The sequence below is a fragment of the Rutilus rutilus genome (assembly GCF_951802725.1).
Source record: "Rutilus rutilus genome assembly, chromosome: 4".
In the NCBI taxonomy this organism is placed as follows: domain Eukaryota; kingdom Metazoa; phylum Chordata; class Actinopteri; order Cypriniformes; family Leuciscidae; genus Rutilus; species Rutilus rutilus.
In genome coordinates, this window is record NC_140212.1 from 49,280,136 (window position 1) to 49,295,793 (window position 15,658).

General features: G+C 38.9%; 3 protein-coding genes across 3 annotated transcripts in view; 1 reads left to right on the plus strand and 2 right to left on the minus strand.

The window, feature by feature from the left end:
• LOC311289564 (uncharacterized protein) overlaps positions 1–15,658 on the minus strand; it is a 401,792-nt gene that overhangs the window by 278,255 nt on the left and 107,879 nt on the right. The gene's annotated exons all lie outside the window — the stretch shown is intronic.
• Positions 1–15,658, plus strand: part of LOC311289572 (period circadian protein homolog 3-like) — a 293,734-nt gene that overhangs the window by 108,382 nt on the left and 169,694 nt on the right. The window lies entirely within an intron of this gene.
• Positions 1–15,658, minus strand: part of LOC311288931 (uncharacterized protein) — a 46,657-nt gene that overhangs the window by 30,012 nt on the left and 987 nt on the right. Inside the window, exon 3 of the mRNA XM_084406613.1 lies at positions 5,038–6,762. Within this exon, the coding sequence (XP_084262739.1) occupies positions 5,038–6,762 (1,725 nt within the window). The remainder of the gene's footprint in view (positions 1–5,037; positions 6,763–15,658) is intronic.

A 15,658-nucleotide genomic window follows, 5' to 3' on the forward strand; every position in this document is an offset into this window, starting at 1 on the left:
GCCAGAGTTTCTCTTTCAATTCTCCCATGGTTTTTGACATCACACTTAAAGGTGCTCTAAGCCAGCGGTCCCCAACCTTTTTTGCGCCACGGACCGGTTTAATATCAGACAATATTTCCACGGACTGGCCTTTAAGGTGCGGCGGATAAATACAACAAAATATAAAAAATATATAAAAAACAATTAAATATAGGATAAACGTGAATCCAATGTGTAGGCTTACTTGCAATTTTATTAGCAGGGTACTCGTAATATCGCGTCTAAAGACAACTGAGAAAGCCTGAACACAAACAAAAAGCCCCCCAAAAGAAAAAAATCTCCATGTTTACGGTGCTGATGCGATGTAAGGTGGCGCTGCCAATAAAGCACCTAAAAGCTGTCACAAAGAACCGATTTTAAGAACCAAAATGAATGATTATGAATATGTAAAATATAGCAGGAGACATTTTAATTGTTTAAACAAGTGTTTTCTGTGCAAAGATGAAGTTGACAATGCTGACTCGATCTTCGCAGTATGCCTGAACGCGCCCGAGAGAAATGCACATATACGAATTACATAAGTAGAGAACAGTCAGTTTTCTTTTGTTTTGAATTGTTCTGTTTAAAATTAGACATTTCAAGCTTTCTATGTCTCAGGTCTGTGAGGCAAGTAGGCTACCTTATACGCTGAATTTCGGTTAATTTATGAGATCAGCTCCAGTTCACGCGCCCGCGCCTCCGTGTCCTGATTAAATATTTTCTATTATATTTAGGCCTACTTCTTATTAAATCCTGGCAATTGGGTGATGAAACATTGATTAAAATTAAGATACAATTAATACAAAACGAAATACAATTTAAAGACAGGCTTTTTGCTTTCTGTCTGACTCTGAGGTCTCTGTGAAAGTTTTAAAGCAGTCTTTTTGTGCCGCTTTCAGAGCGCTGCACGTCCGTAAGGGTGAACAGTCCCATCCGAACAATTATTATTATTCTTTTTTTTATATATATATTTTTTTTCGTGAAATAGGCTACATTTCTAAATTAATGCGACTTATAGTCCAGTGCGACTTAGGCTATATTATGTTTTTTCTTCTTCATGACGCATTTTTTTACTGATGCGACATATACTCCGGAACGATTTATAGTCCGGAAAATACGTTAAGTTATATAGCCTATTCTTTCTGTGAGGCCCGGTACCAAATGTCCCACGGACCGGTACCGGTCCGCGGCCCGGGGGTTGGGGACCTCTGCTCTAAGCGATCCCGGGAGTCGTTACTTCTTGTTGACATTTGAATTGTTGTCAAACAAAACGGAGGCCAGCTAGACCCTCCCTCCTCCTCATCCCGCCTCCTCCCCTCCCTTCCGACATAAAGGAAAGTCAAAATAGTCACTACAAACAAAGTTAAGTTTTACTGATACTTCATTCAATGTGTAATGTCGCCAAGTTAGATAAATGCTTTTATATACTGCAGAACAGAATGCAGAAAAAGAGAAACATTATCTTAAAATCGTTTCGCCACCTGAGGTTATTACTATAGCTCCCATACATGAACGCAATAATAGCAAGATAACGTTAGCTTCACGTTTCCCAGTGAGCATAAACAACGGCGGCGTCGTGAACAAATTTAGTCAAAGTTGTCAATAGCCTAACGTTATAAATGAACATTCAAATTCATAACAAACAGTGGATGAAAACAATCATTCACACAAATTGTCTGTTGTGAATTTGCTTGATCATTTACAATAGAGATTGATCGCTGCTAGAAACATGTTGTATTCACCAAAGTTAACACTGACTGCATAGATCTAGCTAATTACATCCTTGTGTTGGTTTGGCGAACATGAACGTCAGTTTAGAAAGAAAAATGGATTTACCTGTTCTGCAAAAACAGAGCAACTATGTCGGATTGGAAGCCCTTCTGCCGGCGGAGTTCTCCCACCTTTCGAAGGTTTTTCCGATGTAAATTCGGGACTTCGAGCGTTCCTTATCCTTGTCACTTATCCTTGTCCCTCTTCTTTGCAATTTGTTCATCGGAACGTCGTCTCTTTGGTCGTGTGTCGGCCATAATTCAAACTTCCCTCTTCATGCTTCTCTCTCCTCCACACACCCTTCACGTGCACGCGCACTAACCCCCCAAACCCCACCCTACAATACTTCTTGTTGGTTATTGGCTGGAACACTGTTTATTATGTTTCGTGGTGCGGGTGAGCCCAGTCTGTTTTTGTTGCCGTTTGTGGAGCCTGTGGTGTCTAGAGAGACCGCGTTTTTTTACAGTGTGTTCAGGGGACAGGCAGCTAGCGGATAGTGAGGACATGTTTGCTGTATGTGACAAAAAATGTTTTGGCCTAAAAAACGCGTCGCATCACTTAGAGCACCTTTAAACAACATATCCTGATATTCATTCATGTGCTGTAACTAGAAGAGATAATCGATCAGTTCACGTCCTGCTTGGACAGTAAAGAGTCACGAAACGGTGTGTCTATTTATTATTTGAATTCCTTAAAAATGAGAGAGAGTGTGGCTTGTTGGACATAGCAACAGTAGGCTACTTAAAGAAGCGTGTTTTTTGCGAAAGTTCGTTGTCATTTGTGGAGATAAGGGGAAACCAGTGTGCGAAATACGGGGGGGTCCGGGGGGGCTCGACCCCCCCGATTAACCCATGCTTAAGGTTGCCAGATTTCAATAATTTAAACCCCAGTCAGTGGTTTTCTGTTAAAAGAACACGTTTTCTACTCTGTATTTTCAATAGTATCTGGCAACCATGCGCGCGCTTTCTACGCTGCTGAAGAAGCGCGGATGATCTGAAAACACCTAGTGCGCTGGAGTTCCACGATCTTCATTTGAGATTTTCTACTTAAACTAAAGTGTCATTCAGTCAGTTTCTGTTCTGTCACAAGCTGCTTGGGCTGTTTGTGTGACTAAATCTACGAACAAAATGCAGGCTGATATTGTCACATCACGATCGGTCATTCATACTGCAGGCTCTCATTTACAAGTGCACTGATTGCGTGCCATGCTCGATAGGCTATACCTTATTTTTATTTTATTTTTTTTGATAGGCTATACCTGGCATGCATTAAGTTGATTGCTCTTGTAAGTGCGGCAGATGTGCAAATTATTGTCATGTCTGCATTGTAATGCACAACTTTGTCTCTCCTTGTTATAAAACAATGTGCATCCAAACAACTTTAGCCAATGTAACCTCCTATGTCAGTGTCACTTATATAGCATATGATATTGCATTTGCGTTTGTTTAAAATGTAACATCTATGCAAAATAATCCTTGAATAATTTCTTAAGGCCATTCCCGTTTCGAATATGTGATTTGTGTATTGTCAACAATAAGCATAAACATTATGCATTTCCATTTTGTAGTGTGGATCATTCATTGTGACAAAAATATGTTTTCTGATAAAAAAAAACTCCATGCTACTAACCACTGACATGCTTTTAAAGCTACTGTTGTCCATTTTTTTGGCCCTCAAAACACCTTAAAATGCACATGTTGAGATCGGGAAAATCAAAATTTTCTCGAGGGGGGCACATGCCCCCGAACCCCCCTAGCAAGATTATTTTTGGGACATCTGTATTCATAGAACTCTAGCTGCATCAGCCCTGCACCCAGTAAAGACAGTGATGCAGTGATCCCTTTAATAGTTGTTCAATTTTCATGTGTGGATAGACTAAGGGAAAATTCACTCAAAATTCATACTTATTTAGTTGTCTCTTCCTGTAGTCTGTGGGCCAGTATTAATTACAAAAACTGCTCCTCTTCTGTGGCTAATATTAATTTCATAATGATCCTTTCTCCCTGGTCAAGTAGCAAAAGTTAAGTGATAATGTGCGAATAATAGCCTACACCATTTTATGGTGAACTAATATTTAAGACTAGTCTTACATGTCACTGTTTATAATAAACACAGAGCGTTCATCATGTATATCAATGTATTGTCAACTGTTGTTCTATAGGAGAAAACGCCTTTTGTGTCTCACGGCAAACAAACTAAATATTACAAAATGGTTAAACGATTAAAGAAATGTTATTCATTTTACGGTTTTAAAGTGTAGTTTTGTTTAACATCATGTCATAATCCTCTGAAATGAGTTTGCAGCAGAAGTCACAAACAGAGCGAAATGTTATTATTTCTTAAGTAAATGAGTAAACTGCAATTAATAAATGCGACTGAAAACGTAATTGATAAGACAATTAAATGCAATAGAGTCAAAACATTAATGCCACTATTTTAATATTCATAAATAGAATACGTACAAATTTGTATATCAGTTGTTAATACGTAAATATTTTACGTTTTAGTGCTATAAATACGTCAGTATTATAAATTTTTCTGTGTATTAAAACGTAAATAAATGTACGTGTAGTAGTACTACACTTTACGTAAAAATACACACGTATTCTCATGAGATCACGCTACACTGAAGCTTGAATTTGTTGTCATAACTTAATTTATAGATTTTATTTTCCTGTGGTTAGTTCAATTACTTCCTTTACAATGAACTTCTGTATGCTTTGCATTTATTAAGAGTAATTAATAATGATGATTATTAAAGAATATAAATAATGAGATTTGCATTTCTTAAATATATTTTTTTATATTAATCAATCATTTTGTCTTCAGGGATGACTGAGGTCTTTCTACAGTGGGCTTAAGAGTCAACAACTTTTGTGTGTTAAGTTGATTTAAGTTGATCATTATTGTTATTGTTTATTAATTTTATTTTTATGTCAGCTATATTTTTAAATGTCCGATTGGTTTTCAAATATATATATAGATTTCTGGAATTTTTTTTTTTTTAGATTATGTCTCTCACAGTGGACAGGCACCTACAATGACAATTTCAGACCCCTCCATGATTTCCAAGTGGGAGAACTTGCAAAATAGCAGGGTGTTCAAATACTTATTTTCCTCAATGTATATATACACATATACATATACACACACATACACACACACATATACTGTATATATACATATATATAGATATAGATATATTTTAAGATAAAGATTAATGCAAAGAAATGTGCATATGACACTCACCTGAAGAAGGTATGGGGCCGATAGTGTCACTGGCTTCACTTACTCCCACTTTACCCACTATCCTGTAGCGGATCGAGTACTGCTTTCCAGACTCCAATCCAGTCAGAGTAAAGTCTTCATCAGATGTGTTTATGATAATCCACTGTTCCTCAGCGCCAGAATCTGCTTTCTCCTGCTGGTACTCCACTCTGAACTGCACAGTTTCTCCAGTTGGGGACTTCTGCAGTTTCAGGGTCACACTGTCCTCCAGGACCTGCTTCACTTCTGGTGGAGGAGGCTTCGACACGGGCTGGAACTGTGTGTCTGTCAGCTTCCCTGTTTCATACAGATAGATAGAGGAGCCAGGACTGGAGGGATCAGAGATGGCAGAAATAATGAATCGATATCTCTTCTCATTTTTATTAGCCTCTGAAAAACTGCTGAAAAGAGATAAGTTCTCTCTCATCTTTGAGGTGACATCAGGATCGTTGAACCACTTTCTGACAGATGCTAACGTGCTAGAATTGTGTTTCATTCCCACATCTAGCTCTTTAAAATCGTCGGATTCCAGAAACTTCTTCAGGGTTGAGAGATCTGGGTCTTCATACTTCAGAGATGTGAAGGTCAAGCACACCACAACATCAATATTAGGATTAAAGAGGATGGCGTTGAGACGGTTTGAGTCAACAGTATTGATTCCCTTCAGTATCTCGGTGTGAGAACTCAAGAGGTTAACTTCAGCCTTTGCATGATCTAACCACTGGTTAAGCATGTCAGCATTAAAGGGGGAGCTGTAGTGGATCTTCAGGATGTCTTCCAATGACTTTTGCTCCATCTCTCCTCCTCGTATAGCAGGCAAGACCTTGGCCACTTCTTTCAGGAGCACCGTTTTGTAAATGTTAAGAGAGCCCTGAAATAAACGGAGCCTCTCTTTGATGTCTTTGAAAACATTTACCAGTGTTTTTCTGGAGAAGTCGTTGCATGTCCTCTGTACTTCTCCCAGCCCCTCTATTATATCTTCAGTGTTGGAAACCAGACGTGTGGTAATTTCTCTCTCCAACTGAGCAGCTTTTGTATCCAGTAGAGAAAGAGGATAGAGCCAGACTTTTACTGGAACTGCATTCTCTGGTTTCTCCTTCAGTATTTTGGGGAACTCCATGTACACATCTAGGGCCTCCATGTAAGTGGTGGGGTTCTGATCAAGGTGGAAGTCACCATAAAATGTGCAGGTGATGCTCTCAGCCCTATTCTTATGACCTTCTGTCATTTCTAAAGCTCCTTTCCCGTCAATAGAAAATAGAGGAATCTTTTTAACCATGACATTCAGTTCTCCCTCAATCTCCTGCTTTTCTTCTTCTTCTGAAAATGTCCGATCAAACACCATGACGGCCTGAGCTCCGTACAGTACAGCCGTGACCACATGAGTGGCAGTTTTCTGGTCAAAGACCTGAGGGTAGGTGATCTGACCCAGATGGCTCATAGTGAGCTGTTCGAATCTTGTGGTTTCACTGTAATTCATTGTAACTCTGGACTGTTGGTTTGAGGATTTGGTGTCACGCAGGAACTTGGCAGATCCTCCCACCTCCACCAGCCCTCCCAAGAAGCTGGCCTTCAGGGAAGCACTCACATTCAGGAGACTGGACTTACTGGAGAGAGAGTCGGAGCTACTGAACTTCAAATCTGTCATGGGCTGTGGATGGGTGTCCAAATCTTCTCTCAATGATTTCTTATCCCACAGAGTAACACCTGAAATGAGACATGGCTTTAACAAGTCAAGTCAAGTCGCCTTTATTTATATAGCACTTTTTACAATACAGATTGTTTCAGCTTTACAGTGATAACAGGAAAATAATGCAACAAATTTTGTTTCTAGAAGAAAATAGCACCATCATCCAGCTTAAGTAAGTTCAATATTGCCGCTCTGGGGAAAAAAGTGATGTCTTCGTCCAGCTCAGTTCAGTTCTCATATAATAATGTCAATGCAGAATATTAACGTGTGATGTTGCAATGTACTGTTCAAGTCATCATGCCGATTTTGTATCTCTAAGCAAGGGCGCCGTAAAGGGGTGGAAGGTTAGGACGATTCTAAGGGCCCAGGCTGATTTAGGGCCCAGAAGAGCAGACCCCCTTTTTCTTTTCTTATTTCTTTTCTCTTTTTTATACATACATTAAATGTGCTAGGGCCCCTCATGCACTAAATGTGTATTTTGTCCGTTTTGACCATAGATTTAAAATTTATAAAACAAATAATGTATTTACTGTTTCAGTCACACCCCTCCTCCTCACAATGGTTCATTCCACCTGCGCTGTCTGAGCTACGATCGCTAGTGTAGCGTCTCTTGCTTATTGCACTTGCTATGATGCAGCGCAGACAGTGACACACGCAGGCATGTCACATGTCACAGTTAGGGCATCAAAAACGGAAAAAAAAGAAGGAAAGAGAAGACAGAGAACGTCGAAGTCGACAGTATGCCACACAGTTTTTCAAAAAGAAAGGTAGCTTGCCCTATTCCTGTATTCCAAAACTTTCATAGTTACTTATTTTTGTTGCTACATGACCTGCTTTTATCTAGCTAGCTTAGAAAAATAATGACTGAATTATGATTTACATCCAACAATAACATCTCTGCTGTCTCCGAGTTATCATGTCTCGTAGACACAGATGCTGCACACCCACGTCCTCCTTCCCCCCCGTCCCCCCCGTCCCTGTCTCAGCCGTGACAGTGCTGCTGCTACTTGACGTTCTTAATATGAATAAAATGCCCCAGAAAAAATACTATAAAATTGAATAAAACATGTGTCTGTAGTAACCATTGGCTATAAGGAGTTTACAAAATAGATATTTTAATATTTTATATTAAGAAAACTAAATAGGCCAATAAAAATAATATGGTTATTACGTGTGTGTGTTTGACTTATACAGACGCAGAGTCAGCTTTATTGTCTGCACCTCGTCCTCCTACTAATGATGGACCACATAATCAATGATTTAAAAGTACCAGGTTTGCCACAACAGCTGAGATCTTGGATCAGTTTTCTGTAGTTGTAAGAATGGGTCAGTTACGTGATGATCAAATCCATTCTGTATGCCAGCCATTGATTTCAAAATACAACACTGATCTGACTTGTGAATTTGAAGATGAAGTCAGACACCTCAACTCTGTATATAGGGCCACTTTCCCAGGGTGTCTGTCACCAATTGATCTGCTCAACAGCATTTACAAGATGCAGCTGCAGAGTATTTTTGGACAGGTCTGCATAGTTTTGCGAATATTTTGCACACTGCCTGTGACCGTTGCTGGTGGCGAGAGAGCATTCAGTAAGCTGAAACTGATCAAAAATGATCTGAGGTCTGCCATGTTGCAGGATAGACTTTGTCACCTTGCCATACTATCCATTGAAAGCAAACTGGCAAGAAGGCTGAACTTTGATGATTTGATACATGATTTTGCCAGCAGAAAGGCACGCCGCTGGGCCATTGTAAAGTGATGTTGAACATAACTTTGTTAGACCTGGATAACAAACAGTTGATGTCTGGTTCAGTACTTGTTTAGTCCTGGACTGGTTTAGGCCTGGCATTAGAGGTCTGCGCGGGACTGTTTTTTAAGTCCCGCTCCCGCCCGCTCCCGCTGGGTTATATCCCGCACCCACCCGTTCCCGCTATATATACACTATTTGTTCACCCGCTGTCTGCTTAGAATAATTTTCTTCCCGACCCGACCATCCCGCTTAATATAGATCTCGCAGAATTTCACATGTACATTTTCACAGAGAAAATAAAAATGTAGTCTGCACAAACATTGTTTTTATTATTATTTGATTCGCCTTGTCAATATACAAAAGTGTAGGCTATTATTTTTATTCGTACTTGTGACTGCTGAACGGGAACACTTTTAGGCATTTTATCACAATGCGCAAGCCGCAAAGGGTATTTTTCTTCCCATCTGCGTCTATGATGCATGAAAAAGACTCCCATACATTAGACTTGCCTGACGTGGGTTTCTTAGCAGTAAACTGACCATTGTCCAGTCCAAGTTGAACGTCCTTCAAGGACAGCGCATCTTTGCTCCACACTTTGTTCTGCCATTTTTTTCTTTTGAGGGCCGTTTATCACATACAGTCTGCCCTGAGGAGTCGGACCGTTATGCACATGCCTCGCGCGGGCACAGATCCAGCAAATACAATCAATGCATGACAGAAAGAACCGTTACTGGTCCGTGCGTGTAGCGCATGCATAACGGTCCTAAGTGCAGGGCAGACTGTAGCCTATACCGGGTGGTCGATAAGATTAAGATTAGGTAAAGCGAAGATATGCTGTTCTGAAAGAACGTCGGCGTCGGGAACGTGATATTGAATGACCGACCGCTCCCGTTCAAATTACACCAGAGTTACCGACCGCTACCGTTTTTTAGTCGGAAATTTAATCCCGCGGCGCAAAATATCTGGTCGGGTCCCGCGGATCCCGCGGGACAGCCGCGGGAATGCAGACCTCTACCTGGCATTACTCCTGGTGTGTCTTGATTTTGAGCCCTTTTGGCCTAGCTAGTTTTATCCCTGGAATGATTTAATTATGGGTGAGTTCTAGCTGATGTTTCCTGATTGAGCAGTTTGACCCAGCTAAAGCTTGTTCATCTAAAGTATATGTCAACATGTGTACATTATGTTCTGTTGTGCTTGCATTGAGATAATAAATGTTCTCCCTTTTATGTAAACAAGTACATATTTCTATATTTTTTTCTTGTTTTTGTAGGCTTTGTACTCATCTTTAGACATTTTAACTATGCAATGTGCTAAGCAGGGGCGGAGCTAGGGGGTGGCCAGGGGTGGCCATGGCCACCATGGAAATAATCACGGCCACCCCACTGGCCACCCCGATCGTAATTGCGATCTATTATAAATAATAATAATAATAGTTTCTTAGATTTTGATCAAAATGACCTTGATCGATCATGGTAAAACGTTTACGTTCGGACTGCGAAATTATCGCGACAGTTGAATCACTTGTCACTTACAGGTGTACTATCGCGAGAGTTTCCGTAGCGCGCGTTTTTTTCCAGCATTTGTAAAAAGTCGAGGACTGAGAGAGACGAGGAGTGAAGCTTCGCTTTTGTGTCTGGTTCAACTCGTGTCTGAGTACACAAACACATCTTTTCAGGTGAGTTATTAAAGTCAGATAAATTATTATTTTAGTTCCATTCAACTATTTGTGTCAGTGAAGTTTTATCATTGTCCTCCTGTGTAACAAACAGGTAACATTAACGTAGGGAGCAGTTAGCTAGCTTCATATTAACCTAGCTGACTCGGATGCTCAGAACTATGTTTATGTTATCTCTGAATATATAGGGAAATGTATGTTTTTATCATAAAACATTTAATGTGATTCAACATACCAATATAATTACTAGCTTCTAAGTCGATTTTATGTACAGTAACGTCACTTTTCTATGTAAACACGCTAACGTTAGATGGATGTGAATAACCGTTGCACTCGCATCATTTGCGTCGTCACGCGCTGAGTTCTTGATAAAGTCAAGATAAGATAAAATTAGGTACCTACAACAAAAATATCTAATCTTTGCTCAATAATAATAAAAAAATTTTTTGCTTTTTTTCAAACATGTTAATGTTGATATGTTTTGCTTATGTTTTGATGTGTATTTATGTCAGTCAGTCAGTCAGTCAGTCAGTCAGTGAAATGTGTGGAAAATGAAGAGAAAGGCAGCAGATATAGCATCCTTCTTCAGGAAGAGTAGCAAGAAGCAGCCAAGTGACTCTAAGACACAGGAGAATAATAGGCAGGATGAAAGAGAGAAAGAACACACTGACCCAGAGAGTGAGGGAGAAGAATTTCCAGAGAACACAAGCCCAGGAGAAATGTTAGGTATACCTCCACTCACACACTTGACTACTTTACTGGTGCTATACGTTTTAATACAAGCGATATAGAAATCAATAATATTAAACTTTTTAAAGCGTATGAAACCAAACTGAGACTGATTTTTGTTTTCTAGCACTTTCTCAGACAGTTCAGGAGACAGACTTTGAGAATGAAGAGGAGCCAACTAACCACGCTGACCCAATAGGACCTCCAGGTAAACTACCTATCACACATACTTTGATTATAAGCGTGAAAGTATATATATATATATACACATATATACCATATATTTTTGTACATTGTTATTTACATATTTATTTATTCTTATATATGGTATGGACTAGTTGTTTTTCAGGTATCCACTTGTAGTGGATTATAATTAATATGTATTTCGTGCACATTGTGTTATTTATTAATGTATGATGTTTTTAAGGAGCTTATATTGTTTGCCCCTTGGGGATAAATAAAGTGTTTGAAATGAAATGAGTCTTATTTTCAGGTTTATTAAAGAAGGTCTTTTTTTCTAATGTGTAAAATAATTTATATAGCTAATTATTGTTCTGTCACCATTTATTTCTTGTTCTAGACATTTCCACATCAAGAGCTGATTGTCCAGTCCAGCCACACCTTAAAGTATTTCCCAGGACTCTCCAGGGTGACAGACAAAGACACTTTCAAGCCTCATGGTACAATTTACACCCATGGATAGAATACTCCCAGTGCCAGGACTCAGTGTACTGTTTCGCTTGTAGAAACTTTGGCCTTCTAAACACAGATTCAGTCTTTACATCTGTTGTGGGATATAAGAATTGGAAAAAGGCAACATTCAGAGATGGTGGATTCGCTGGACATGCAAAGTCTGAGGCACACATAAATGCAATGATGGCTTGGAAGGAATTTGAAATAAGAAAAAAGACTGATTCGTCTTTAAAGTCTATATTAAATAAAGAGCACAAAAAGCAAATAGAGGAAAATCGAACATACATAAAAACTGTAGCAGAAGTCTTGATGTTAACTAGCCTGGGTTTCCCCATACTGCCTTGCTCGCAGCGTGATTCTATTCACGCTGCTAGGCAGTCTGGACACCATGGGACAATTTTTCCCCTGAAAAAGGGAACCAATCACAGAACGGGGAGGGAGCAGCAAGATGATGACGACACCGAAGCAGTTTGTTTATATCAGACTCGACGTTACCTTCTACCCTCATGTTTATCTTTCACAAACGGTAATATTCGCTAAACGCCATCGTGTACAAATAAATCTTTGACCCATCGTCTTTTTCCTCGTCGAATTTCTCTCACTCTACATACGTCATCTGGTATAATTGAAGCGATTGGCTATGAGCTACATACAGGCGCATTTGATAGACATTCATAGCGCCCAATAAACGGCTCTGGGCATTCGTAAACCACGCCTCAAATACGAGAAAATGCGCACGTAGTTCCCAGACCAAGTCTCAATGAGACTTGGTCTGACGTTAGCCAGGCTAGATGTTAACTGCAACCCAGAATATATCCCAGAGGGGTCTGAGGGAGACAGCTGATGCTGACAACAAGGGAAACTTTTTAGAAATATTAAATCTCATCGGCAACCATGACCCAACTGTTAAGAAGAAATTGGCGGGGCCTCAAAACGCAAAATACACAAGTCATCATATTCAGAATGAAATTTTGGACACATTGGCAGAAATGGTGCGTGTCTCCATCATTAATGAAGTCAAGGAAAGTGAGGTGTTTGCGATTATGGCTGATGAAACTAAAGATACCAAAAAAAAAGAACAGATCTCTTTGGTGTTAAGATATTACTACCAAGGAGCAGTAAAGGAAAGCTTCTTACATTTTGAAGCTGCAGAGCGCCTTGATGCTGCAGGACTGACAGTGTAACGTTGGTAAGCACTCTGGCGTTCAGTCTCGTATTAAGGAGGTGGCAAAGCAGGCATTTTATGTACATTGCAATGCCCATTGCCTTAATTTAGTGTTAGTTGACACTGTGAAAGCAGTCCCCCAAGCTGAATGTTTCTTTACAATTTTGCAGAGACTGTATTCATTCATGTCAGGATCCTATGTTCATATCAAATGGCTTGACATACAAAAAGAAATGTATGATAGTCCACCCAGAGAGCTGCAAAAATTAAGTGACACAAGGTGGGCTTGTCAACATATGGCTTGCCTTTCTGTACTCAAACGATTACCTGCTGTAATTCGTTTGCTAGAGGAAATATCTGAAGAAAAGAGTGGAGATAGAACCGTTGATGCACGTGGACTTCTTGCTCAAATGGACCTGGAATTCATTGGTCTTTTAGTGACCTTCACTGAGCTTTTTGGTGACACAAGATGTCTCTCTGATATTCTTCAATCACCTTCTCTTGATTTGGGTTCAGCCCTGGACCTAATTGAAGCTCTTATGCATCGTTTTCAGTGTTACAGGGATGAATCCTACTTTGAAGGACTCTGGAAAGATGTCTTAAACACTGCTGAACAATGCAACATTGAAATCGAGCCAGATGTCACAATGTCACAATTAGCTGGCCGTTCTGAAAGTACTAAAGACACTTTTCGGACCAATATATTCTACCCAGTGATTGACAATATGCTGAGTGAGTTAAACAGACGATTTTCAAAACCAAACTGTGAAATTATGATGGGAATCTAAGCTCTGAACCCCAATAGTGCAACGTTTTGTCATGAGGAAGAACTTTTTTCATTTGCCTCTATATATTCATGCAACATAGATGACCTAAGACATGAACTTCACCAAATGAAAAGAATTCTGGAGAGAAAAGTGCAAGCTGGCATACAGAAGCCCACTAGTTTCTCTTTAGATTGTGCAAAATTGCTGTTGCCATTCCCGTGAGTACAGCTACATGTGAACGCAGCTTCTCTACTCTCAAACTAGTGAAGAGTTACCTGCGCTCAACCATGAATGATGAGAGACTGAGCAATCTAGGTGTCTTAAGTGTGGAGTCCAGGAGAGCCAAGTCTCTGAACTTTGATGAATTTGTACATTTCTTTGCTTTAAACCACAATAACCGTAGAATCAAACAAATGTAGGTTGTTGTACTAGTGTAACTAGTGACATGTAATTTGGAAAACAGCTTGTAAGTTTGCTGAATTTACATAGTTTGCACTTGAAATAAAATTCACTTCAGTACATAATTGACATGATTTTCTGGTCCTTTTGAAACTTTTTATTATCATTGGGAGATATGTATTCTGTTTTCAAAGTGAATTTCCTAAGTTTTATTTCATTAAATAACATGAGGGTGAGTAAAATTATGACGCTCAGGATTTTGGTAAACTTGAATAAAAAATGGTTTTGTAGGCTAGCTATTGTACATTATACATCATTGTGATTTGGGCACCTACAATACTTTAAAAAGTATTTTAAGGTTGGATAACAGGGTTTTTCCTGGCTCAAAATGAGGCGGAGGTGGTAAAATCCTAATAATGTATTTCAATAATAAGGTAATTAAATTAGTATTTTTCATAGATCATCATATAGCCTATTGTGTTTCCCACATCATTTTTGTGGGTGGAGCTCGGTACCCCTAGGTGGGTACGGGGGCATGCCCCCCCCAGAAGAAAATTTTGAAATTTGAAAGATAAATGCATTAATCTGGTGCACTTTGAGTCACCAGAATCTACTGTTAAAAATAAATAATCCACCCACAAATCACCTATATTCTTTGATTTAGATATCTGCATCTGATCATCACATTACAATTATTCAAATTCTCAGTGTTAAGCATGATAATATGGTAACATATCACACTGAAGTAGGCTGATTTAAAAAAATGAACATTTATTTAAAATAAAAGTTGTTTTGGCAAAATTACATTTCCTTAATAGCCTAAACAGAGACTTTACTCCCTTCAAACTTAAATTGTCAATTTTTCATTACATCACTGTTTGAAAACACTCTGAATAATTTTTTGTACCTTTATAAAAGGCTTTTTTTTTTCTAAATGTTTGCTCCATCTTTCATTTCAAAGTCTTAAATTTGATCAATATATTCAATTAAAATAATAAGACACTAGGCTGTTACCAATCAAATTAAATCATTTACATTGAAAATTTATAACTGTATTAAATTAGACTATTTTAAATAATTTTAAATATACAAATAAGGAATGTTGAAAAGATGATACTTTATGAAACTAAACCGCCAGTAGGAGGCGGCAGGCGACCGTCTTAATGAGCGAGTCATTGAGTCATTCATTCAAACGATTCGTTCAATCGGCTGATTTATTCAGAATGAGGCAGTTTATGAATGGGTAATTGATTCTTTGACTCAACCGATTTGTTCAAAACGCTGAATCATTCAGTAATGCAACAAGTGTTGCTGTGAGATGCGCGATGGTTCTGCGGTGATCTTTGTTTGGGACTATTTTCGCTGCTGAAACATAACAAAAACAGTCATTGCGTCAGAAATGTAAGTGACTTAATTTGAACTATTTGTTTATTGAACGGTTATGAAATCAGTCTCAGTTTCAGACTTGATGGCATTCTGGAAAACAGTCCTCTGGTCGTGTGTAGCCTAGGCTATATTGTTTCTTAACTATAATATGTTATAAATAACTGCGCGAGCCTCAACAGCGCAACATTGTTACCGTCAGTACATTAGGTAGGAATATATTATTATAATATATATTATTATAATAAAACAGAATCATCCTCACGGTTTCGGTGATTCCCTAGTTATTTTTTATTTTATATTAAAATTAGTTTTAATCAGGGCATTTGTCCGGATTGGCTACAATTCTCT